Here is a 27976-nt window from a genome sequence, read left to right as displayed (position 1 = left end):
TAGGGAGAACTCTCAAGTTAAAAAAAAATATTTAATTGGTAGGTTATCTATTTTTTTTTTATTTTTCAGTTAAAATAAATTTAAAATGTCATATAGGCGCATTTCAATAAAAAAAACTGAGTGTACTTAAGCTCTTCATTTTCTGGGTAAAGCGTTCAATTTTTGCTGAATGTGATATTATAAAAAAAATTTGAGGGTACTAATTTTAATATTGGGCTAGCTAATACACCCTAAGCGCCCCCTAATTGGGCCTATGCATTTATTAATTTTAGTGAAAATAGTATAAATGTTTCTACTATATCCATAATTCCATTACAAGATACGGTAGAGGATAATGCAATTTTGTAATTTGGAAGAAAATTAACATTTTATATTATTTACGTAATGTAATAAATAATTTGGACATAAATTAATTATAGTGAGTGTGTTAAATAGTGTAATTTTGGCTATGGATGATCGCGTTTCACGTAAGTAAGTAGGACGATACGATACGATTTGACATAAGAAAGCGATAAGAAATTGATAATTATTAAAAATATTATTAATAATTTAAATAAATAACTTTTTAGTTAGTTTAACAGTTATTTACATGAAGACTAATATAAGACTAATATATATATATATATATATATGAGTTTACAAAATCTGAAAATATTGTGATTACGAATCATGATTAAAGACACTGAACCACGGACTATATCTTAGTTCGTATTTAAGATGACATATGAATTGAGGTTAGGTTTATACTTTCGAATGATACCAAGTGATAACTGTGAACCGTGGTAGATACTATCATTATTTTGAATACAGAATAATACTACAGTACAAATTACAATACTTCTATATAAAATGTACGTCCAGTAACTTCCTATTTATGTGACTTGAGAGTTGTGATTTAGTGGTTGTGAGTTGTTGATTTGCTTATTTCAGTTACCACCATTATTAATATACGAGACACTAGTAAACAGTATACACTATAAATACAGAATACGATGAGTAACTTGTCAGAATAATCTTTTAAATTGGTTATATTTTATATTGCTTATTCACCATACTGTACTCATAATTTAGATGTTTAGTTTGCGAGTATTGAAACATAATGTCATGGTATACTAGGTATTTCAGTAGATTGAGTATGTTTGTGTAATGAATATTTATAATATATTGTATAACAACCATTTTGAATTAAATTTCTAAAAAAATTGCACATTTCGAATATTTTACTAATTTATAAATACTATCAATTTTTCTACGTTTTTTTTTTTTTTGTTATAATGGATTCCAAATCAAAAAAATATGAAATCATTGAATTTTTGGGCGAAGGACAGGTAATATGTAATAAATTGTATTTCTTTTAAATATTAATTTTTGACAATATGGATGAAATATTTATATAATTTTATAACAAGTTATTTAGGATTAAAATAATAAAAATAATATTTGTGAATATATTTTATTTTATTTGTATAATTTAGTTTGCTACGGTGTATAAGGCTAAAGATTTAGTCACCAACAACATTGTAGCTGTCAAAAAGGTAATTTTCCTTAGACTTAATTATAGTTGTACTATATATTTTAAATAGCTATTGTTTCCTTTAGATTAAAGTTGGTACTGTAGAAGACGCTAAGGATGGTGTTAATCGTACGGCTCTCAGAGAAATAAAACTTCTTATTGAACTCGATCATGAAAATATCATTGCTTTGTTTGGTATACAATTTAATAATTAAATATGTAAGCATTCTAAAAATGTATTAATGTATTGGTATATTTGTTTAAACATTTTTTAGATGTTTTTGGTCATTTGTCAAACATATCTTTAGTATATGATTTTATGGACACAGATCTTGAAGTTATTATCAAAGACTCATCAATAGTATTTACTCAATCCCACATTAAAGCGTATACAATAATGACACTAAAAGGATTGGAATATTTACACATGAATTGGATTTTACATAGAGTAAGAATTGCGTTTACTTAATGAAATACATGTAAAATTAAAACTACCTTACTAATTTATTATAGGACTTAAAACCAAACAACTTACTGGTGAATAAAAAAGGTATATTAAAAATTGCTGATTTTGGTTTAGCCAAAAGATTTGGAACACCGGATCGTTTACACACGCATAGAGTAGTTACCAGATTTTACAGAGCTCCAGAACTGTTATTTGGTGCCCGGGCATATGGACCTGCTGTTGATATTTGGGCAGTTGGCTGTATAATAGCAGAACTATTACTTAGAGTTCCATTTTTGCCTGGTGAATCTGATTTAGACCAGTTAACCAAAATATTTACTACCCTAGGATCACCAAATGAAGAGACTTGGCCGGTAACAATCTTAAATTATTTTTATATACAAATATTTTCTTGTATATTAAACTTTAATATATTCTATCATATCTATTAAAGAATCAACAAGTAAATTTAACTTTGTAATATTTATTTTTAGGGTGTTGCTAAATTATCTGATTATGTGGTATTCAAAAAATTTCCAGCAATTCCTTTAAGAGAAATATTCACTGCAGCTCCAAATGAATTATTAGACGTAATTGGTGGTATGCTCAATGTAAATCCATTGATGAGACCTACATGTTCTGAAGCATTACAAATGCCATACTTTAGGTTAATATGGATTTCAAGATTTTAACTGTTCAATTAATCTAATCTATGTGTTTACCAACGTTTCATTTACATTTTCAGTAATCGACCGCCACCTTCATTAGGCAGTCAACTACCAATACCATCCTGTATTAGAGAAAGTAATCCAGAAGATCAGGATGCAAAAGGACAAAAAAGAAAATTTACTGATTACTCAGAAGGAGGCAATTATAATTTTAACTAAAATACTAAATGATTTTTTTCAAATGTTCATTAATTAAAAGTATATTTAATTTTATGAATAATAATATAAATAAAAATTATGATTTGTTTCAGGAACACAACCAAAACGTTTAGTCTTTGATAACTTCGCATAAGTATATTAAGCATATAAATAAGAAATAATTCCTTATATTAAAGTTGTATATTATATTTTTGTACACATTAAAATTAATTTAAATATCATCGTCATTGTCAATATCATTAGTTATTATAGAAGGTATACACGATTTATCGGAAAGAACACCATGTTCGATCAAGAAGTTCTCTACGTCACCAGCATAAAAGTCATCACCAAGTTCATCTGTAATACGCACAAAGTTTCCAACAAGTTGTCCTGCTCTATATGCAAGTAAAGCTGGAACACCACACATTTTGAAGTTTAAACTCATACCAGCACTTGAACCAATTAGTTTACAAAATTTTGTTTTTTGAAATTCATGACAAAGAACTTTCAAACATGAGTTCATTATTGAACATGTTGGCACATTGTGTTCATAAACATGCACAATCACAGTTACATTGGGATTTTCATTCTCAACAGCAACTAAAAAGTCATCCCCTGTTAATAAATCAAAGACTTTACCAAATTCTGGTGCTTCTTGAGTCTTGGCCATCATTTCCTTCATGCGTTTTTTACGGTATTCAGCTAGAAATTGATCATCCAATTCTTCAATTTCTGACTTGCATGTTAGAGCCATATCATTTATCTGCTTTAATACATCTTTTTCTCGCTGTACTCTCTGAGCAGATTGTTGTCGTTTGTATTGTTCCCAATCATTGAGTACTCCTTTTGGTCCAGTGTTTGACGACATCCCATCCCAATCTGACTTTGATTGTTTGGGAGGATCCCTGTCGAGCATTGGCTCATCTTCATCACTGCTACTGCAGTAATAATGAAGTTTTTCACCAAGCAATTTACTTTCTAAATCTGTCATGGTGAATATATAAATTAATAAAGTAATAGAAAAACACTGTGTAATACTATTTTATATTAGGTATATTTTTATTGCTTAAATTCCTAAAATTTAAGTTCAATTGTGTTAGTCTCAAATAAAATAACAGTAAACATTAATCAATATTCAATACTATTACGACGATTATGTTATCATAGTGAAACGGTACACCGCATAATATTAAATACAATTATTATCTATTCGTGGTAACACTGTATTTAAACGTTGCTGATGTTTTGAAAATAAAATAACAGTTATTCGAAATTCAATTGTGTATAAAACCATAGCCATAATTATTTAGGTTTATGACAAATTTGTAAAACCACAGGTACCGCGACTATTGTTTTCTACTTTTTCCAATCGACCTCTTGTGATCTGTATCAGTGACAAATAAAAGTATCTTTATGATATACATTAAGTTCATTTATTCCAATGGTATTGAGCACGGACTAAGATATCTTAGTCCATGGTATTGTCGGTACTGAGTAAATTATGCAATCAAACATTTTTTTTTATATATAAAGAACATCTATAAAATAGATTAATTAACTTTTATATAAAGACACCTACTAAAGATCTATCATGAATAGAAATTTAATGCTTTTATTGGTACCTATCCTTTATTCACATCCCATATATTTATATATATAAATCCATAATACATATTGTATAATGTAATATAAAAATATATATGTTAGAAGATGAGTTATTATAGACAATTTCATATTGATGAAGGGGTGATTAATGCTCCAACATAATATTAAGTTTTTACATTTATTAATTATTAATTATTTCAAAAACTATCTAATACATATTAAAATAGGTAAAAATCATATTCATAATTCTTAACTTTTAAACGTTTAACATAACTGTACATAATCAATTTTTTTCTTTACACAGTAAATAATAAATATGTATGTAAAATTATTTTTCAGTAACTATTAAGCATTTCTGTTTTGATTTTAATGATTTCCTGGGTTTGTTTAAATCTTTTAACCAAGTCTTTAAACTGTGGACCATCTACAAGCTCATATTTATCTTGTAGTTTTTGTAATTCTTCAAACTTGGCTAAATCTGTTTCATATTTTTTTTCTTTAGCATTGTAATATTTTTCCAATGAATCTAATAATTCTTTTGAACAAGAAAATTTACTGATGATATCATTCTGCAACTTACTAATAAAAATAATTAAACAAATTGAAAATTACAATTTAAAAATTCAAGTTATTTCTTACCTTGAATTAGCTTTAAGAGCATCTACTTTTTTAGATAGTTGTTGAGCTTCTAAAATATTGATATAGCTACTATCTAATAATGTAAGTATAGAATGTTGTATCTCCTTTTGATTGTTCGTATACTTATTCAAAAGAGTCAGCATATTATCTAATTTATTTTTAATAGTATTTGGCATAACTGGTTCAGATTCAATTAACTTTAACAAATCTATAAAAACAATGATATAGATATTAAGACTTTTTATATAAAATACCCAATCGGGTTAAATAATGCATACCTGCGGGAATGAATTCTTTTTCTTTAGTAATCAGAACACACTCCTTTTGTATACACTCTCCAATGCATTTATCAAATTTATCTTTTTCATCATCTGATAGCTCCTTTATTTTAAAATGTGACTCATCGTCTTTAAAAAGTCTATAATGAGCAGTTATATCTGAGCACTTTTTTCTCAAAACATCATCCTTGATATGACTTAATGAATTGACAAATATGTGTTGTTTAAGAGCTTCTAATTCATTAAAACTTATTTCGTTAATAGTTTCTTGTTTATCGTAAGATTTCTGTTCAGGAACATGATCTCCACGAATCATTTTTTCGAATTTTTTCATTTTAAGAGCCATATTATCAAGAATTAGTATAAAATAGCTAGGTATACAATAAAAAAATTAAAAAATGTTTGATCTGGAATTAGGATGATCGATGAACTTGCTGTTTACGGTTTAGTGTTTACAAATTTAAAATTTTTTATCTTTATAAAATACAATGATAATCTGATAACATAACAATTAACAATAGAATTATGTTCCTTGGCTGAAATAGAATAATGCTATCTTAGATCTTTATACTCTTTGGCATAAAGTTTGTAAATAGTATTATCCTAATATATATATATATATATATATATATTATCGTGGTTCATTCTAAGATCTTTATAAAATATTTTTTTGTTCCATGGTTATATCTTTATTCTTTATCAATGCTAGTACTGTAGTGTGCCAGTGTGATGACGAGTGGGTCGTAATTCGTATTATTATTTTTTCGTAATATTTTAAGATCGTGGTCGACAGTCGTGAATATTCTTGTTCCTTAAAAATTGTTAATTATTTTATTTTAAACGTTCATCTTTAATAGTAATATAATATTTATATTAACATTTTAGTATTTTACTTTCCATTATTTACGTTGAAAATATTGTAAGCAATCAAAAAATATTATTATTTTTTTCATTTATTTGTTTATTTAATACTCATTTCAGCTTTATAATAAATTAGCAGTGTTATTGAAATATAAATGACAGATATTTAAATAATTATGTGCTTTTTTTGTTGTTTTTTTTAAGATCTTTTAAAATGGAGAATGTCCTAGAAAAACAATTATTGAAAGTTGCAGAAACAATTGAGCAAAAACTTGATCAGGAAATACAGAAACTTGATGAGTTAGATTTAGATAGTATTGAAAACATACGAGAACACCGCTTACAACAGATGAAAAAAATGATCAAACAGAAGGAAGAGTGGATGGCTAAAGTATAAGTTTTTTTATTTATTATCTGTATTTTATTTAATTATAAAATGTGTTTCTCAGGGACATGGAGAATATGAAGAATTAAGTGATGAAAAAAGTTTCTTCGAAAAATCAAAATTGAGTCCAAACATGGTGTTACATTTTTATAAAGATGGATCGACTCGATGCAAAATTGTTGATCATCATTTAAAAATATTGTGTGCACAACATTTGGAAACACGTTTTGTTAAACTAAATGTTACACGTTTTCCTTTTCTGACAGAACGAATGAAGATTCGTGTCATACCAACTATTGTGTCAATAGTTGATAGTATATCCAAAGATTTTATTGTTGGTTTTACTGAGTTGGGGAATTGTGATGATTTCTCAACAGAGATGTTGGAATGGCGTTTAGCACGTTCACAAGTTATTGATTACAAGGGAGACATACTTAATCCACCAGATGTTGTCAAGAACAACCGAACAATGTTATTAGAGAAAAATAAGAAAATTAGAGGTTATGTAGGAAATGATGATTCAGATGGTTTAGATTCAGATTAATCTTGTCTGAAATGTTAAATTAATATACTAATCATCTAATCACTAATCAAATGAAAAATTAATGTTTCCTAACACTACTTATAATATTGTTTATCTTACTTAACCACTACTGTAGAATATTTTATACATTCCTACAAGGTTTTTCATACATTAAATGTCGAAGTATGATTTTTATTTTATTCTTGATAAACTTATAATATTATTATTTTTTTTATTGTTTCAAAAATTCTTATATAAGTTGCTTATACCTACAAAAAATCAGTAGTCATCAAGTTTATATGATACTTTATTTACATATATTTTACATGTTTATATTTATTTTTACCTATCTTTTTTTAAAATCTTTTTGAAATACTTTTTAAGATCTATTAAAAAAAGGTGCTAATTTATTTTTGTTTTCAAGTTGAATATAATATGCATGTCACACCAGTAAGATTAGTTTATTCCCAACATTTAATTTATTTTTAAGTAATGATCTTATCTTATAACTCTTAAATTATTTCAAAACTAGTAAAATGTTAATAACCATTTTAAAATGAATTGGTTTTTATATATATAAACTAAAAAGATACCTAGATTATTTTTTTATTATTCAAATATATTTAATGCATTACATTTTTTTATATCATATTCGTTTTAATGGTCAACTGAACTTCCCTCACTTGTTATTTATAATGCAGTTATTATTCCTGATTATGAGTTTTTATTTTATTAACTATAATGTAAATAAATATGCATTTCACTTCCATATCACAGAATATGACAAATACAATATTGTATAAGAATAGAAATACAGAGGTAAACAATATAATAAATAATAATAGTTATTAACTTGGGTCTAAACTCAATTTACCTGAGTGATAATAAAAATAAACATGAAAAATTATTGTAGCGACGAGACACATGCAATATGTAAAACGAATTGTCGTTAACTTTAATATTAAAGTAAATTGATCTCTAGGGTAAGAATATTATCTGTTATCGGTCGTCGATTTTTAAAAGATTTTAATTTTTAAGCAAATAATGAGTATTAAATTTAAAAATACTTGTACTTGCAACAATACAAAGTTGGTTATATATAGTGTTCTGCTGTAAGAAAATCTGTCATGTTTTACGTTTGTATTGTTTGTGAAAAGCAAACAATACATGTGGAGCAATATGGCATCATAGATTCATAGGTCATGTGCAGTATTATGTATTTACTATAGTACCACAAAACATAGTACACTTCATTGGTTACGTTGATGTTATTTTTAGTTCTGTAAATATTGTCATAGAACATGTTCTATGATATGGATAAAATAAACCACGTACTAAATAATAGTCCGTATAAATGTATAACCCACAATATTTTGAATACAATTATTTATTATTAAAAATTAAACATAATAGGTATAATAATGAATTTTTAAAGTGCTGCGGCAGTCTTTTCAAACAGTCAACGAGTCAATCTGTTCTGTTGAACAGATAACAGACTGAGCTAACTAATCCCCTGGAAGAAACGATATTTTTAGTTTATGTATACAGCCGTGATACTCGTATTAACAATTTAAATGCTAACCCCAAAAAACAAGTTATCATAATTTTGTGCGGTGCCATTTATTGACGCTATAAAGTATAACTATATAACTAAAACAATATCAAATAATACAGTTGAGTATTTACAAATTACTGGATTTTACAAGTTTTTATTTTTAAAACGAATTATTTCTAAAAAGTAAAATGTATAAAGTTCCTCAAAAAGTACAGAAGGTTATGGTACAGCCCATTAACCTTATCTTCCGACACTTGCAAAATCGTGCTAAAGTACAAGTAAGTTATTCAAATATAGTGAATTAACATATTTCAGTAGTGGCGTATTTAGGGAAGCAGATGTCAAATAGATTTTTCGTGTGGAAAAAGCTTACCATACGTCCTGTTACAGTGAAACAAGGTTTATAATTAGTGTCAGTTGTCTCAGTGTACTTTGTAAATGTTTTGATTAAGTATAAACCGAATATAATCAAAAATTATAATTAATATTATTTTTATCCAAATACATTTAATTCCATAATCGACACAATAATTAATTACCTATCAAATTTTTCCCAAGTATAGAATCTATTGGATGTGTATTTTATCATATTCAATAGTTTAACTAAAAATTTTAATATTCTATTATAATTAAATACTACTGGCTGACCATAATTTATTGTTCAAATCAAACTAGCTTGTATAACGTGTATTATTGTGCAATACTTAAACTATATTATTTTTTTAGTCCAATAACAAGTTTTAAAACTTTCAAGTCAACAAAAATCAAATAAAATTGTCAAAATTTAAAATAACTAGCTAGATTTTTTTTTAATGAGAAATATATTTATTTTTAAGTTGCAATAGCCTTTATTTAAATATATAGTCCCACTTTGTTAATTTTATAGCAATTAAAACATAGAAGATTGTTTTTGTCAATAAAAAAAATAATTTGCTCAAGTACAAAAAAAAAATTGTTTAATACTCAAAAATATGGTCAGTACTTAAGGTTGATAGTAACTCAACAACCAACATAACCTTTTTTTTTATACATCCTAGGTTTAGTAATTGATATACTATTGTATTAGTTTTCAATAATACCTAAAACTATTTAGATATCTGCTCCTTAAAAAAATTTTAAATGACACTAAAAATTTAATTATGTATTTCAATCATAGGTGTGGCTTCAGGAAAAAATACATTTAAGGATTGAAGGACATATCGTGGGTTTTGATGAATACATGAATCTGGTCTTGGATGAAGCTTGTGAAGTTAATACTAAAGTTGACTCGCGCAAACCTGTTGGCCGCATATTATTGAAAGGAGAAAACATTACATTAATACAAAATATGACTCCATCTATTGGATAAAACAAGAAAACTATCTGAATTAAATTTAACTTTAATATATCCTCTGTAATATAAATTTATAATAAAATATCTTAATACTTACAACTTAAACAATGAATAACTTGCAGTAATATTTATTTAGTATTCAAGATATTAAAAAAAAAACTATTCTTTTTTATGTGATATATATATTATGGGTAGACTACGAAAATGGGTTGTGTCTTGTATGTACATTCCCTGGGTTTTGAACAGCTTATCCACATGAACAGTATAATATAACCATTGTGCTGTGTAGATAAATATGTAGAAGAAAAAACAAAATAATTATCTATCAAGTAAATTAGATATCATTACATTATTATTATTTATTGGAACAATTCAAACTAGTGACTTTTGAAGTTGCAAATTATCTCCCTAGATTTATATTTATTTGATAAACATTTACTTTTATACAGTCATTTTTTTAAAACTTTGACCACTGGAAAGAAATTGTGCATTAGCTATTTTACGTAAAGATTTTTTTGTTACCAACACATCTAAAATATCTATTAATGGTTCAGTCAGAACATACAAAAAACAATTGCAAAAAGTATATTCTGTAGATCACTGACTTCTGTCTACTTCTGATTATTTGAATCTAATTGTATTGCCAACATTGCATGGTGGGAATTTATTTATTTTATTCTATCAAAATACTTTATTCACTCAAAGGCAGATGGTAGATAACGTACAAAATAAACATTTTACAAATAATATTTTTACTTTATCCATTAGGCATGGGTAGTATTGACTTTACACAAATTTTGTTCTCTTCCCGTTATATATTTATATACAGTGGAATTTTGATTATCCACTAGACACTGAACTAAAGCTGATGAATAAATCACATAGATGGTTAACCAGATGTATGAAAAAATTATTGAATTCTATTTTTAGCATCGCCGAAATTTTCAATAACAATAAATAATTTTCATTTATTTAATATTTGTTTTTGAGTATGATGGTTAAATGAAGTTCCGCTGTATATAATAAGTGTTTGCCATTATATTTTTAGATTAAGCAATTAATTTAGATAAAATTTTGTATTTTATTCGTATTATTAGTGGGGTCTATTATTTGAAAATGATCCGGGTTAAAAAGAAATATAGTTTCAAAAACAGTATACAGTAGAAAATTTTTAATCCTACATAAAACCATTGTACTACTCGATTGTAGATTGATATTTAAATATTTTAAACAGAATTGGGTAAAAATAAAATTTATTTATTTTCATTATACTTTTATTAAATTATGTGTGTGAATATAATTAATATTATCATTATGTTTATAATTTTTGTCGAAATTTCAACAATATAATTGGTAGATCAAATTACATTGGATTGGTAAAGTAATAACCATGAAGATTAGAAACATTATTTGTGTTTGTATGTTGGTTTTTTACGATTATTAAGTTTTTAAGTGATTTATGAGAATTTTTAATTTATGCTATGTTATGTACGCATAACTAGCTAAAAAATTGAACTATCGTAAAAAATCAACATACAAACAGATAATTTTCTTACCATCAAGTTTCATGATAGATCGATCACTCTATAAAAAAAACTTAACTAACTTAACTTAGTTTAATTTTTAAACTGACGGAGCTAAACGTGATCTGCTGAGCGTAAATTTACTATGTTACGTACTTGTAAGACAGATAACACACGCAGGTGTGACGCCCTCTTAATATGTAGTGTAGTTCTTTTTATGAGGAAGAAGTTAAGTTACCTGATTTTTTTCTTACAATTTGTGTAATCTGTATTCTGTTTGTCAATGACATGGCAGAATAATAAAACAAATTTTACATTCTAAATATTATTTGCTGTAATTTAGCTCAAGTTATGCTGATTAATTTTAAGTGGACAGTAAAGCAGTCACTAATACACTGATGAAAATAATTGATTCAATTTATTAGTAAAGTAGCAGATACTTGCACTTGTTTTTATTTATCGGATTTCAGTAGAAACATTAATGGTGCTTATACTGTTATTTTTTTATTTCTATCAATTCCAAATATTATGAAAAATGTAGGTACTGATAGTATTAACATTTGGTGAATATTTTGATTTAAAGTATATATGGTTATTTGTTTTTGAATTACAACAAAAAAATCAAATCGATTTGGTCAAATTACTAGTGTTGAGTAAACACTCCCATTTATCCTTATTTTTTTTCCAGTTATTTTAAAAATGAGTATGATATTTTTACTTTCAACACTCGAAGTATATCCAATTATATCAAATTTACTATCATAAACTACTTCCTAAGGTGAAAATATAAGCATTTTTTTTTTTTTACTGCATTGAAAAATAATGAAACAGAAAAATAAAAATAAAACATATTAACTTAACTCATTTAAAAATAAGTTAATTAATTTCTTTATAATTGCTATTTGTATCATAAATTTTAGTGAGCATCGTCAATTTTTAAATTATCCATCTATTACGGCGAGGCAATCACTTTAGGTCCTCTATTATCTATTATTTAATATTTTTATTAATATTATGTATTCAACCATTTTATTTTGTCGTCTTCATTTTCCTGACAATTCCTAGATTTTTCAAACGATATCCTCACACTATGATTGCCTCAATTTCAAAAACCTCCTTGCTAGATTGACCATCTAGTGTAATACTTCTAATATATCCTTAAAAATTGTTAAAATCACCCAAAGTAAAGAACCTAATAAACTTATAACTTTTCATCATTTTAGGTCAGTGATACCTGACTACAAACAAAACGGACTTGCTGGTTTTTGTCTCAATATCATCAACCTATAAGTTAAACCTTAAAACTCAATTATCTTTCGGCTAGTTGCAATACATTTATTTTCAATTAAATTTGAAATCTGATTTAGAGTTGAATCGATGCCTCAAGACTTATTGAATTACTTGATAATCCTATTAATCCTAGGCTTCGAGGTTCTTTTTATTCCCCAAAGTCCTAACCATAATTAAAACTTGTCCAGAAATATCCTACTTGCAAAAATTATGCACAATACAAACTACCTAACTTTAATACTTTTAGTACGAAGGCACATTTTTCATCCGTAAAATGATTTACATCATATTTATTTTTATTATCACTCTAGTTTTAATTAATAAGTATATTATTATACTGTATAGACTAAAACAACTGTTATAAAATAAAAAAGGTAGATAAGTGACTAAGGTGAGCACCGTTTTGCTGTACATTAGGTATCGAAATATCGAATATATCACTGTTTATATAGATATGTTAAATTTAAATTCAATAATATATCATTGTAGGTATACGAAAAACGATTTTAAGTATATAGTAACGGTCTATTAGCCTATAACAGTATATATAACACCAATTGATGTATTTTTATATAGCTATTAAAATTATTTATTTTACTAAGTTAATTCGAAAATATTACATATTATGCATTTATTATATCATTAGTATTTGATTATTATAATAATGTATATGTATAGTCGTATACCAATACCATATTACAATTATATCAACTTATAAACCTATCACAAAATGTAATACATACATAACATCTTTCAATAAATACCGTAAACAGTAAAAATAATATAATATTTACTCTATAAGATATAAATTGTTTTAGTTTTTTATGATGATTGATGATTCTCAATATTATTATAAATTAAAATTTATCCGCAACAGAATTTTTCTTTGTTTTAATCTGTAAAAATATATTGATAGTGTTATTTTACATTATTATATATACCTATGGGGCTAAAGTTATTAAATATGACCTATCAAAAATCGGAGATGTGTAAATTAAGTGTCTCAAGTTGAATAAAATATTATAAATTATTATAGGTATCTCTTCGTCTAGTATAACATCTGCGCCTTGGTACGTTAAGAACCTATAACCTATCATTATATAAAGACCTAAAAATCGAAACAATTTCTATTACATCTAAAAACTAGGTAATACAAAAAATTCCACACCAAATAAATCAACCACACAAATCCACTAGCATCTAATTTAGCCAGAAAATCTATCCCAGGTAACCCACCACGTTGATAAAAAGGCACTGATGTAAGGGTTTCTTGAATCCTGAATTTTAAAAATAACTCCACCCTCTTAAATTTGAGGGTTATTCAAATATACAACTAAATATACAATAGCACAATACTATTATATATTGTAAATATATTTTGTCTAAATAATAATAAAAAAAAAGATATCTCCATAAACCAGTTAAATTTCCAATAATTTAAAATTTAATACCTAGGAAGTTACTAAGATTAATATAATATCATATTAATATTTGTCAGTGTGTACATTTGTAGGTATATACAAAATTATTTTCTCATTTTATCTTAATAAAAAACATAGCCATTTTTAAGTCTATATTAGTCATAATAGACATAAAAAGATCTTTATACGTCTATGGTAATAGTTTACCGTAAAATCCAGTGAATTGCAACAAGGCTTAAATATTTTATTTATTATAGTCGACAAATATTCAATTTTAGAGTTATCAACTTGATATAATAAGAATTAAATTTATTTAAAAACTAAAATTTTGTTTGTGATATTTTTATTTTTTTTTTTAATACTTGCAATACTTATTATGTTGTCTAAAACAATCAGAAAAAAATTGAAAATTATACCAATGAATTTGAAAAATTTACTATATTTAAAAAATTATTTAGTGTTTCAAATCACCCATGAATTGTTTCAAATGAATAAAACATGATTTTTAAACCAATGTTTCAATACACCCCAGTAAGAGGTTAATTGCAACGAAGTCATATAAAAAAATATAATAAAAAAAGTTAATATAAGTTACAATGTTAAACAAGATATCAAGAATTCTAAAAAAGTGTTTTCCTTATTAGTACTATAAATGTCTGATTTTTAAATAAAATTCAAAATTGGGTAATACTTAAAAATTGTTGCAATTCACCCCATTTTACGGTACCTAATTTACACTTTTCATTCGCAAATATAATTAAACACCGACCATATTTATTAATATACAAATGTAAATTTATATTATAAGTGTAAAAAGTTATTTCAAAAGTTCAACACAATAATTGGTCTAATTACTCTAAATTCTAATTAGTAATTACCTATGTGTATAATATATAAAAAAAATGAGATGGTTAATACGATGAAACATATCTTTCACGCGCTGTAGTGGGCGATTAGGTGCAACAATATTATACTTCATTAGGCAATGTGTAAGTGCAATACGGCAGGTCTGAGTTTGTTTACAATGTTTACGTATCCGACATACACTATATACGCTATTATAATATTTTAGTCAGTGGTTTACATGGCTATAACAAGTCTGCAGCTGCTGCTATAGACAACCAGCTCAATCGTCTTTAAACTTCCGCGGTACCTATCGGCTATTACGGTCATTAACAGCTAGATTGATAATACAGAAGTGATAATAACTATCATAAGTTTGAATTATCAATTATCTTCAAATAACATTTCGTTTCAATCGTATCGTACGCTATTATACATACACGACTGTTATAGTACTATATAATATAGTTGTTATAGTTAGTATTTCGGCCTTCGGGAACATTGAGAGTCGCTAGCCGCTGTAGTGCCGTACGTGTAATGATAGAATACTGCCGTGCTGCTCTTTAGATAAATACTTCATTTTGTACATTTATTTACCGTTCATATAATGAATACTTCCACACAATACAGTATGCGTTGGGATGATTTTTCATCCCATTTCACAAATGAATTTGTGTCTCTACGGAATGACGAACAATTCGTTGATGTCACACTATGTTGCGATGATCAATTCATTAAAGCTCACAAAGTTATTTTATCAGCATGCAGTCCTTATTTTAAAAAAATACTCATGGTAAAATTGACGTTTGTTTCCTACATAATGTTTTAATAAATGGTTTGAATTTTTTTTAATAATCATAATTATTAATATCAAAAAAATTTATCTTATAGATGAATCCATCAAAACATGTCACAGTTATTATGCACAACGTGGAATATGAACTCATGAAAACTTTAGTTGACTTTATGTATTTAGGAGAAGTACTTGTAAATCAAAATAATGTTGATAGGTTCTTTAAATTAGCCAAGACATTTAACATAAAAGGATTTCAAAATGGATTCAATAAAAATGAAGTTAGTATTTAAATATAAGTTTGGACAATATTTAATTAATAACTTCATACCTTCACATTGTAAGATTTCCTCTCAACTAAATTTAAGATCAATAAAATGATTCCCCTTAAGTATTCATTTTTTTTTTTAACTCCTTAAACTATGTAATACCATTGATCAACATAAATATTCTTAATATATTTAAACAATAATAATACTATTAAATAAATGATTCTATACTGTATGATGTATAAAAAAACATTATTGGATAGTTAGTTAGAACAGTTAAGCAGAATAATATATTGGTACACATCATTTTGTGCAAACTGTAGTATATTAGTAAATAATGAAACTTGTTTCAGAGTTCAATTTTGCCTTCCTTATGTGAAAATGTAGAGCAAGATGTGCCAAAAAATGATGTTATTGATTCTATGGATAATCATGATGATGGATTATTTGCTAATCAACTAGATCAACTCAATCAACTTGTGAATCCAAATGAAATAATTGTATGTTATGATTAATTAATTAGGTGAATAAAATTAATGTTTATTTATTTGTTTTTGTATTACAGAAACGGAGAAAAATAGAAACAAATTATTGGCAACAATCTACTGAAACAACTCCATCAACACAACCTGAAAAACAAAGGTGTCATTCTTTGGATCCACGGCCATGTCCAGAGTGTGGTCGTCAATATAGCAGTTTATCTAATTTGAGACAACATATTGAATTAATTCATAAACCTGGTTGTGTTGTTTGTCCTTTATGTGGTAAAACATTCAAAAATAAGCTTTACCTACGGCGGCATTTTATTAGTTTTCATGAAATGTTACCATCCAAAGTACAAAATACATCTGATCCAGGTACACCTTACACTTCAACTCCATTACATTATCAATCTGATCAAAACCAACAAAGATTACAAATCAAAGAGCAGTCTAATTCTCAACAGTTAAGTTCTACTTGTTTTGATCAAAGTATACATCCACGTTAAGTAAAGCTAAATGACAAATGTAAACTTACTTTTTTTAATAATTGTTGTTATTGTATTATTATTGAGTATTATCAAAGGCCACAAATTAAAGCGTCTTATTGTAAATTAAATATTGACTTTTTATGTGCAATTATATTAAATGTAAATAATTTATTCTTTATTAAAAAATATGATATTTTTTACAGGCACATGTTCAGTGAGTTTATAGGGTCCAAATCCTCCCAAACATTTTCCATGATATGCATTTTTTTATTTTTTTAAAGTATTATAATAATATTTGGAATCAAAACCCCCAATTCTCCTTAATAAAATTCTGGCTATGTGCCTGATTTCATGATCTCTATATTAAGTATTACAAGATACTACACATCTTCTATACAAACCAAGAATTATATTTAGCCTGTATCTAATCTTATTTATAAAACCATTAAATATGGTGCTAATATTTGTTATCCAAATAGATTAAAATATTTAAATCTTTTAATATCATAGTTTAATCAATTTAAAAGTGAATGTTTAAATATTTTTTATTAGATACTTATCATTGTCTTCTAAAGATAGATAATGCTACTAATTTATTTAAAATGTATCACCATTTATAACCCTTATTTGGATTACTAGACAAAACCTAATGATTAGCTTCTATAATTATAATTTATTATATTACATAATTATGGTTTTATAATGATTTAACATTTTTTTAATTTATTCAAATACTAACTGCAGCTATATAGAACTAAATGAAACAAAAGTTTATTAGTATATTATAATTAATATCTCCATGGTCAATATTTAATATTTCATTTGTATGTATTTTTATTATTTATGTATATGTTATGGATTGAAATAAATTTACAGAATGTTAAATTAGTTACTTGTCCAGAAAATATGATAAATAATTTTGCAACTAATATGATCATTCAAAAAATAAAATACAATCATACAGCTATATAATAATTACATTAATTTTCAATAAATTTGCTTAATTTAATATGCAAAATCTTGATATATTTTTTTAATTTTTTGGTTATTATTATTTTATTGATTTTAAATATAGTAAGCTTTTATAACGATTAGAATTACATATATGACCAATATATTTAGAATATTGACACTTTTATTTTACAAATACCATTCTTTAAATCAAAATCAACTATTTCAAAAATGGATTCCCTTTAAAGATTCTACCATGTTTAAAGCTTGTTTAATGTCATTATTATACTATATTAAAATTTATTTTTGACCTGCCTTTTAAACTTAATTTAATCATATAGTAATACAACTACTAAACTATTACCTAGTAATATCAATAGTAAAGTCATAAATATAGTTGTCCTAAATTACTTTTTGCACTTAATCCGTAATATATACATTTAATCTTTTCAAAATAAGATCAGTAATAGAGTGGCCAACTGGTACACAAGAAGGTTTTGACCTTTCAGTTATATTATACTGATCTCATTTTGAATTTAGTAAATAAATATCATATATGCACCAAAATGAGATATATCAATGTTAATACTTGTCATATAATAAATTGTAATTTTATATTGTATATATGTATAATATTGTTAATTAATTTTAAATTCAAATTCTTTTTATTATGTTATGTTGTATTTTTCTTGATTATATAATATGGTTTCGAAAATACAATTTTTGAACCTTTTTGTAGTTACTTTTATAAGTTGTAAATTATATAGGTAATAAATTTGTATAAATATAAAGTAAAATAAATACAATTATTCAATTATATAAATTACTTTTTAAATTGATATATACATTTTAAAGTATTAAAATTAATTTTATTTTGACATAATTGAAATTGAGAAATGTATTGTGTATATTTATTATACAACGACAGTGAACAAAAGAAAATCTTATTAACATTTTTAATTTCAAAAAAAAATTATTTTTAAATAATCCATCATGGTATAAGTCATATATGATAATACATAATTCCTAAATTTACCACCATCATCATTAACAACAACATCATCATCATCATCATCATCATCATCATCATCATTATAATCTCATCATAACACTTTTGTCCTTAATCACTTTTATAGAAAGAAATCCTTGAACCACAAAACAAGTTAATGTTACCCATACACATAGGTAAGTGAATAACTAATATATATATATGGTATATTTTAAGTTCGTATGTCCCAACTAGTAAATCAAAAATTTCAGGAAAAAAAGATCTAATAGAATCTACTAAAAAATATGGTTGTTACAATTTTAAAATTTTGATAAAAAAAAATGTCCAACTAAGATTAATGAAATATGTCTTTTTTATTTCTTCTTTTTCAAAATACCATATTATTGATCCACAATCAATAAAATAAAAAAAATATTCATGAGATATACCTTAATTTAGGTTAATTCTACAGTGTAAGTAGCAACCAACCTGTAGATATAAAAGAATAAAATGGAACAAAGTAAATTTTTGTTCAATTTAATTTAACAGACAACATAATATTAAGTATAAGTTTTAAGTTTATTAGAAAAATTAACAATGTTTACCAGTTGTTATAGTTAATACTAAATATATAGTTAATTGTTTTAATAAAATAATAATTTTCATTAAATAAAGCAAGTAAAATTAAATAGTTAAATATTTTTGTTATATATATCATATTCAACTTAAACTACAACTACTATCATTAACAGATCAATATGTTTAACACGGGGAATATTAAAAGAATAACCATTAAGACTAGGAACTAATATTAGCTCAAATTAGCAAAAATAGATCAATTTTAAAATTACATGACTAAAGTGACTTCTTAAAAACTATGATGGCATTTTGTAATTGTTTTACAATTTATATTGTTTAGTATTTTGAAGCACACAAAATAAATTATATAATTTAAATTATAGAACAATTTGACTATAACTTATAAATAGTTTATTATGTATTAAAAGTAAAATTAATATATCTAATTTCTATAAAAAAAAAAAATAATAACAATAAATAATAAAAAAACGCAAGAACACATAGTAAAAAATTCTATATAATAACAGTCATGGGTTATTATTTAAGCAAATTAAATAATATTATGACACACACATAATATATATTTTAACCTATTATATATAAAATAAAAATTTGACAAGATTATTTTTAATAAACCAAAATTAAATAAAAAATGAATTATAGTGGATCTAAGAGTAATTAATACTGAATTAAATCAACCAATTAGTTTTAAAAATTGTTATATTAAATAAATATTTATATATCTATTTATATTTTTTCTTATCATTACAAATTGTTAGTTTTGTTTGTGATGTAAAAAAAATAGTTGATACAATATTTAAAAAAAAGAAGATACTAAATTTAATTTGAACACTTAAAGATGAAGCACACACATACAGTGATATAAAGATATACACATAAGAAGTTGGCTGAACATTGTCTGAATAAGATAAAACAATTTACTTATTTTAATTCAAATGATAGTCACTGAATCATTAAGCAATAACAATAGACAAATTGATCAAATTGACGATAATTTATAATTAGTATCAAATTATATTTTTAGAATACATTTAAAGGTGTTTTGTATAAGTTAGGTTAGATCAACTGAATTCAGATTTTAATTTTTGTATGTATTTACTGCTCTTATAGCACAACATAATATTAATGCCAAAACTAAACCAAAAAATTCAACTGAACCAATTGCTACCAGTAATACAAGGAATATGATCATACTCTTCCGTGAAGTATACAATAATTTCTCAGTGCATCCCTGAAAATAATAAATTATTTTTCAAACAAGTTATAAATTAGAAATAATTTACTATCAAGAAATAGTAAATAGTTATATAAGAAAAAACTGTTTAATGTAACAACTGTTTAATTTAATAGAATTTTTCTCTTATAATTAAAAATGAAAAGAAATAGTATCAAATTATTTTCATAATTTGTAAATTTTAATTAGCATAAATTAATCTGTAAGTTTAAATACTAAACAAAACTAATTTTAATAGATTAACTTACTATTTCATATACTATACATAATTTATACCTACTATTATGTTTTAGCTTATTTTTAAATAAAAATTAAACCAATGAACTTAATCATACCTCAGAATAAATTAATTCAGAAATTGGTCCCGAAGCTACGGCTGTTTGAGCATCTGAACATTGTTTAGGATCACCTTTACAACAAGAAGCAGGAATTTTGTATGATTGTTCTGGAGAACTTATTGCAAGCTCTAGACTTTCAGTCTGTGGGTTATTATACTTGCTCCCAGCCCAATCAGATGGGCCTGATGCACCACAACATTCAAACTATAACATAAATTTGAAATTTAAAAAAAACTTATAATTAGATTAAGACACACACATTTAAAGATCAATATATTATATTAAATACACCGATTCTTTTAATTGTATCATATATGTTATAAACAATAATTAATTCTTATTCTATAACAAGCATAATTAATTTGTCATCAAATTGTTTCTTTTAATAAATATATTTTTATATTTAAATACAATAATGTAACTATTGTTTGTACTACTTTAAATATGATATTTTTTCATACTTAATTTATAAAATTCAGAATTATTAAAAATAATAAATTTATCAATTAAAATAATTTAAATTGTGAAATGTGATATTTTTTTTGATTTAAAATTATTATAAATATTTCAATTGAATATTCAGTGGAGAGATAAATAAATGCATTAAATTTACAATAATGGGATATTTTTTATTTATTCAATATCTCATACATGTACTATATTTTTTAACAGTCTCAAATGTTTCAAACATAAACATTGAGGATAGTTTTAAATAGATAATGTTTTGGATATTGTTGGTTCTTTGGAAGTCAAGAGTTTAAAATACTCAAGACTAAATGGTTTTGAAAAATTAGAATACTTGCAACGCCAATTTTTGACCAAGTCAAATAACATATTTAATTGTAATTTAAAAATTAATAACTATAGAATTATATAGAATAACTTAACATTTTCACTTAAGGATAATAAACCATTTAAATATCATTTACAAAATATTTTGTTTTTAATTTTGGCTATTTATAGACATTTAAAACTGTACTTTTTTTTTCTGTAAAACAAATGTTGATAAAAACAATTGTATCTGATTGAAATGTCTATAAATTTAATACAAGGGTCCTCATAAGTTGTTAGAACAAATAAAAAGTTTAAAAATTAATATTATGCACTATTTTTTTTAAACATAAATGAAAAATAACAATCATAATTATTTTTTTGTTACAGAAATTTTTTATTATTATCTATACACAAAGAAACTTGTAAAATATTTAAACCAAGTTATAGCTATTTATGATCCATATATACTATGATCCTATTGATATGAATTGTATTTGTATATTGGTTTTGGTATATAATTTTTAAGTTAATAAAATAATAACAATAATATATAGATAATATAATATTTTCAATGTCTTTGGCAAAAAATAATTTAACATACCATATACCTAATAGTAATTAGTAATTACTTACAAGTAATATAGATAAATTATAAGATATTCTTAAAAACAGGAAAATCTAATACACCGTCTCTATTAAAAATAGCTTTCAGTATGTAATAATTTAAGTTATCATTAAATTCAAAATTAACATATCCATTACAGTGACAAAACATACTCAACACCTATTATAGAGCATAAAAACTCTCCCAGTTATAAAACAAACAAAAAATTGTTAGAGGCTAAGGAAGCATCATTAAGGATGATTTAAAAAAAAAAAAACTTAAATATTATTTATTAAATTATTAATACTTACACCACTCTGGATAGCATCAAATGTTTCTGTGCGGCCTTCAATTGAGCCATACTCTGATTGAACAGTTGTTTTAACAGTATATCGAACTAATTCTACTAACTTATCATTATTTGCATACATCCATACAGCAGCCGATATTTGAGCCACAAGAACAGCAAGTAATAAACAGAAATACTGTAAAAAAAAACAATTTATATTTATAAATAAAATTTTTAAGCAATTAACATTTTTATTTTATATATTACAAGAACGAGTGAACATTGAGATTCACTTATTGCAGCTGCACAACCAAGAAATCCAACGATTAGTAGTAATGTTCCAACGAATAGAATAAGATATACACCTGTATAGTAACTGGCTTCATCTTGTACCATACTTAAGGAAAATGTTGGATCTACCCACATCCATACTGCAAGTAGCATTAACAATAGGCCACAAGACTGAAATAAAATAATAACAAATATAATTTTATTAATTTTCAACATTAACTCAATTTGTTTTAAAAAAATATTTTATCACAGTTTATAAATATAAATGTTAAGGTTTTTTTAAATTATTTTAAATACAACTAAAAATCGTTATTCATATTTTAGCGAATAATATTTTTCTTAAAAACCTTGATGTACAAATATAGAAATTCAATAATTAAATATAAAGAAATATATGTGTTGTAAAGGATGTCGGCAATCAGCATGGTAACATATTTTATCTTTGTCTAAAAAATACAAACTATAGCCAAATCACTAAGAAGTTTTCATTTTAAAATTAGTAGTTAAGTTTTAAACTTAAGTTAACGAAATGTTTTAAAAAATTATTTACCAAGTCTGAAAGAAAATTAAAAAAACTGTCAAAAATGATCTAAAAAAATATACTTAATGAACTCCACATATAGATTATTCTTTAAAAAATATACTTAATTATTAAATCTGGTAATGATCACTGTAGTTCTAGAATCTAAAAAAAAAACTTCATATTGTTCTTGTTAGAAACCTTAAATCCTATTTGTATAACTCTATATTTTTTTTACTTGGTTTCTTTCTGCATGACAACATAGCAACTTTGTCAACATTGTGCTAAAAACATCTAAGTAAAAAAAATAAATTACACAAATTTAAAATTATAAAAATGTTTACTAACCTAACCATTTTAATCAACAAGAATAACTGCCACTGATTATAAAAAACTAAACCTGAAAAGAAGAGAAATTCATACCGGCACAATAAGAATTATACATAATTTATAACCACTATCTAATACTATGGTAGATCAGTAGTTCCCAACCATTTAAGTTTTTAAGATGTGTGGATCACCAATTTTGTAGATAACTGAGGCCCCTGCTTAATAGAGTAAATACAGGTAAAAGAAAATCGCTGTGTCTAGAACATCAGGCGACCAGTTTTATATTAGAGCACCGGGAGTCCGGTTTTATATTGGAACACCGGATGCCCGGTGTTCTAGACACAGCAAAAAATAATTGGAACATTTATTATGGGATTATTACTATACCTTAACTAACCAGAAATATAGGTGTTTATATTATTATATATAGTATAGTATGAAATTTGACTTTTTTTGACAATTTGACTTTTGGCTAGAGTCCACAGCCCAGTTCTGTGTTGCTACAGTCAGTTGGAAATCACTAGGTTAATTTAAAAGGTTTATGACATAATATACGTGACTATGTTAAAGTATACCAAAGAAAAAGTATAAGAGCTGGCTGGTATTAAATATATTATAATATTTAACTTAAAATGTTATGTAAATAGAATTGTCAAAAACATTTTTATACATATCAAAAAATTAAGAGGTTGGGTGTACTTTTATTAACTGCATGTGCACTTAAAATATCTGTGTGCCACTAAATTATTATATCACCTAAATAACCCAAATAATCATTTCATATTACCAAATTATTATAATAATATTTTACCAAACTGGAAGCATTTCAAAATCATGATGTCAGATAATCCAATTCCATTACTAGGCTTACAGCTGATATAAAAACGTAAGTATGTTATGCGCATACTAAATTCATTAATAGATGACAACAATTTAAAATAGAAATTAGAAAAATAAGATATGTATTTATAAATCCACTTTAGATGTCTTATTATTCACAAACAAAATCAACAACAATTTACAATACAGTTATAACCCCATGAATTATTGCAAGGAGACTTAAACTTCTTGATAATTATGGAACTGCTCAGATATCAAAAAGGAATAACAATCAAAAGCTATAATCCAAATGTGATTTAATTTTTGTATTTAAAAAAAATATTGGAACTTATACCTCTTTAGTAAAATATCAAACATTTTATGAGCTTAAGCCTATTTAATTAAAATAGTTTGGCTACAAAATAAAATACAAAGAGGAGTTGTGCTATTTTGATATTGAGTCAATATAATATGTTACTCTAACATGTTCTTAAAAAGCATTAATGCAAGTATACAACAAATGTCAACACTTTTCTGTTATTTCATTTTTGTTATCTTAACTTTAAGAGGTTAAAAATAAAAGAGCTAACCTAACCTTTGATTTTAGTACATAAACATTTTTTTAAAAACTAAAATAAATAGGTATTTCATATAAGTATAAAATACAATTTCAAAAATGTATGCATGGACAAATATTTAATAGTATACAAAACATCTTGAATACTATTTTTAAAACGTGATAAAAAATAAAATAAAAACTAAAACAATAATAATAACCATTGACCGTATACAGTATAAAATTATCCTTCTAAACGTTTCGGTAAACACGATAAAGAAAACAAATATTCCGACTGGAATGGCAATAATTTTGATACTGTAACAGTCACGACTTGTGCGATATTGGCGGCCAGCGAGCATCGCTGTTCCGTCCGACATGGCGACATGACGGTCAAATCTCTAGGTACGACGATCGGTACTTACCAAATACAAAATATTTAGGAGGGTAACTACGTGTTTCATGAACGCATAACAGCCGGTCAACGCCATCTCACCCGTTCAAACGATATCGTTCACAACTCAAAACCGAAACGACAAACAACAACGACGAAGTTTAACTTGTTGGAGTCTCTATTGACAGCTTTGAGCATCGAGCTTCCCATAAATGGTCATGAGTCGATTGTGTCGTCAGTGTTCACTGTGTAGTGTTTACTCGTCAAACTGCCTATCTAGTTCTAGTATCTTATCTTATCGGTCCATTCACTAATATAGTCATAAGAAACCTAGTTCTCCGGGAGTGTGATAAGGATTGTGATCACAACAACATCAACAACATAATATCAACACAACAACAACAACAATAATAATATTAATAACGTGATCATCAACGTTTGATGTTTGTAGAGATGCAAATATGATGTAACCACGGTTATTGAGGACCACGATTTAAGATATATCATGTTAAATCGTATTTGGGGACTTAGAGATAAGATTCCAAACTCCCACTGCAATATTGCAAAGACTTAATTGTTATTTATAACATTTATATATATATTATATATATAATTTAGACAGTTAAAACTTTAAAAGGAAACATTATACTATTTTAAATCGCCAATTCAATTATACTAACTATTGTCTAATTCTTTATAAAAACGTTGTTTAAAAAATTTAAATTAAAAAAGTGGACAAGTAGGCTATGGTGTCAGTATGTGCCAAGCGTGTATTGTCATTGAGTAAAACTCTGTAATGTGGGTGTGTATGTTAAATTTAAACCATGATAAATCATTGAATACGAAAAACGACAACTTATTAACTTTGGGAAGTAGGTTCGTGGCACTTTGTGGTATAAATATCAATACCGACAATACCTAACTAAGATTAGTCTAAATATCTTAAGAGTATAATATAATTATATCTACCAACATAAGAGTTTCAAGTTTCTACGAATAATATTTTTGAATTGCATCCTATTAACTAAAATAATTTGCTCCATTTAACTATCTAATTTTGTTCATTTAAATTTCAAATATTTATAAAAAGAAAATATGCTTGTAACTTTTATAATTTTTTTAATTTATAGGTTTCAGTATAAACAACTATTTATGAGAAATCTTGTATTCAATTTTTAAGTTTTTTTACCCAAAAACAAAAATTGTATAATATATAAATCAAAAACAAATTAAATAAAGTCATAATTTAAAAATACTATTAGATAGGTAGGTACGAAATGTTTTAAAAGTTACTATCGTACTATTTAGTATGCCAGTATTTATGTGGTGTATGAAGATTCTGTGAAAGAAAAATAATCCAACTGTTTCCAAGGGTGCTGAAGCACCCCAACTTGACTTATAGTACCCCCCAAGTTCCACGTCTTTGTAATTTCAAATATCTATAGTTTTAACAATGTAATTTTATTTTTTAAGATTTTATTATCATTTACTTTTTTTATAATTTTGCATACTGATTAATAAAATACATTGATTTATTAACTTGTTAATAATATAGCCAATGATAAAATGTATATTATATTGTATTATCACCATTATAATTTATAGTGACATTGTGTGTTCGATTCGTTAATTGTTTAATCATAAAAAACAATTATTAATAATTTAGAGTTTAAGTTTTCAAATGAAAATCTTCAGATGGCCAAAGCCATCGTTCATTTTGTGAACATGGATTATGAAAATAGTTAATATTTTATTTAGTATTATAAGGTACATATTAGATAAAATATTAAGTATCTAACTAGGTTTTTTGAACCTTAGTTATAGATCGTAAAAATTTTACGAATTTTCAACTTTAAAATTCCTTGCAAATTTTCGCGATTTTGATATATTTACGAAAACATTTGAACTTTAAATACTTATAAACAAAAATTGTGACTAACGATTTTTGATTTTTTTTTTACTACAATAAGTTTAACTTATAATAAAATTTATATTAAATTTTAAAAATTTTTGGATAGCCAATTTTTTTTTAGTCATTTCAAAAAAAAAAACTTAAAAAAAATTGAAAATTTAAATTGTCTATAAATAGCTTTAAAAAAGTCAATATATTTTGAAAATTTAATCGTAAATAGATAATGTTAATATAAACATTTGGTGAAAATTTCAAGTATTT

General features: G+C 25.0%; 7 protein-coding genes across 7 annotated transcripts; 4 read left to right on the top strand and 3 right to left on the bottom strand.

Annotated features, from left to right (window-relative positions):
- Positions 1-1274: 1274 nt before the first annotated feature.
- LOC113551181 (cyclin-dependent kinase 7) lies at positions 1275-3067 on the top strand. Its single transcript, XM_026953264.1, has 8 exons — positions 1275-1328; positions 1476-1535; positions 1600-1708; positions 1789-1961; positions 2027-2332; positions 2453-2625; positions 2704-2825; positions 2938-3067. The coding sequence occupies exons 1-8, from the start codon at positions 1275-1277 to the stop codon at positions 2976-2978; spliced, it is 1038 nt and encodes a 345-aa protein (XP_026809065.1). The 3' UTR covers positions 2979-3067.
- On the bottom strand, positions 3016-3947 carry LOC113551182 (phosducin-like protein). Its single transcript, XM_026953265.1, has one exon. The coding sequence runs from the start codon at positions 3816-3818 to the stop codon at positions 3057-3059; it is 762 nt and encodes a 253-aa protein (XP_026809066.1). The 5' UTR covers positions 3819-3947; the 3' UTR covers positions 3016-3056.
- Positions 3948-4684: 737 nt separating this feature from the next.
- On the bottom strand, positions 4685-5792 carry LOC113554314. The gene is made up of 3 exons (XM_026958100.1): positions 5350-5792; positions 5072-5279; positions 4685-5011 (listed from the first exon to the last, which is right to left on the bottom strand). Exons 1-3 carry the CDS (start codon positions 5693-5695, stop codon positions 4768-4770), a joined length of 798 nt encoding a protein of 265 aa, XP_026813901.1. The 5' UTR covers positions 5696-5792; the 3' UTR covers positions 4685-4767.
- Positions 5793-6084: 292 nt separating this feature from the next.
- On the top strand, positions 6085-7563 carry LOC113553721 (thioredoxin domain-containing protein 9). Its single transcript, XM_026957205.1, has 3 exons — positions 6085-6268; positions 6415-6601; positions 6660-7563. Exons 2-3 carry the CDS (start codon positions 6425-6427, stop codon positions 7137-7139), a joined length of 657 nt encoding a protein of 218 aa, XP_026813006.1. The 5' UTR covers positions 6085-6268; positions 6415-6424; the 3' UTR covers positions 7140-7563.
- Positions 7564-8717: 1154 nt separating this feature from the next.
- Positions 8718-10118, top strand: LOC113553226 (probable small nuclear ribonucleoprotein E). Its single transcript, XM_026956439.1, has 2 exons — positions 8718-8951; positions 9830-10118. Exons 1-2 carry the CDS (start codon positions 8862-8864, stop codon positions 10019-10021), a joined length of 282 nt encoding a protein of 93 aa, XP_026812240.1. The 5' UTR covers positions 8718-8861; the 3' UTR covers positions 10022-10118.
- Positions 10119-15058: 4940 nt separating this feature from the next.
- Positions 15059-17739, top strand: LOC113553478 (protein abrupt-like). The gene is made up of 4 exons (XM_026956831.1): positions 15059-15876; positions 15975-16157; positions 16499-16645; positions 16711-17739. The coding sequence occupies exons 1-4, from the start codon at positions 15691-15693 to the stop codon at positions 17131-17133; spliced, it is 939 nt and encodes a 312-aa protein (XP_026812632.1). The 5' UTR covers positions 15059-15690; the 3' UTR covers positions 17134-17739.
- A 2691-nt stretch (positions 17740-20430) lies between these two features.
- Positions 20431-26154, bottom strand: LOC113553089 (CD82 antigen-like). Its single transcript, XM_026956234.1, has 5 exons — positions 25835-26154; positions 23161-23355; positions 22916-23089; positions 21224-21430; positions 20431-20885 (listed from the first exon to the last, which is right to left on the bottom strand). Exons 1-5 carry the CDS (start codon positions 25898-25900, stop codon positions 20733-20735), a joined length of 795 nt encoding a protein of 264 aa, XP_026812035.1. The 5' UTR covers positions 25901-26154; the 3' UTR covers positions 20431-20732.
- Between the last annotated feature and the right edge of the window lie 1822 nt (positions 26155-27976).

The sequence above is a fragment of the Rhopalosiphum maidis genome, chromosome 2, assembly GCF_003676215.2.
Source record: "Rhopalosiphum maidis isolate BTI-1 chromosome 2, ASM367621v3, whole genome shotgun sequence".
Taxonomy (NCBI): Eukaryota; Metazoa; Arthropoda; class Insecta; order Hemiptera; family Aphididae; genus Rhopalosiphum; species Rhopalosiphum maidis.
The sequence above is the reverse complement of the archived record's forward strand: the minus strand, read 5'-3'. Positions and strand labels throughout refer to the sequence as shown.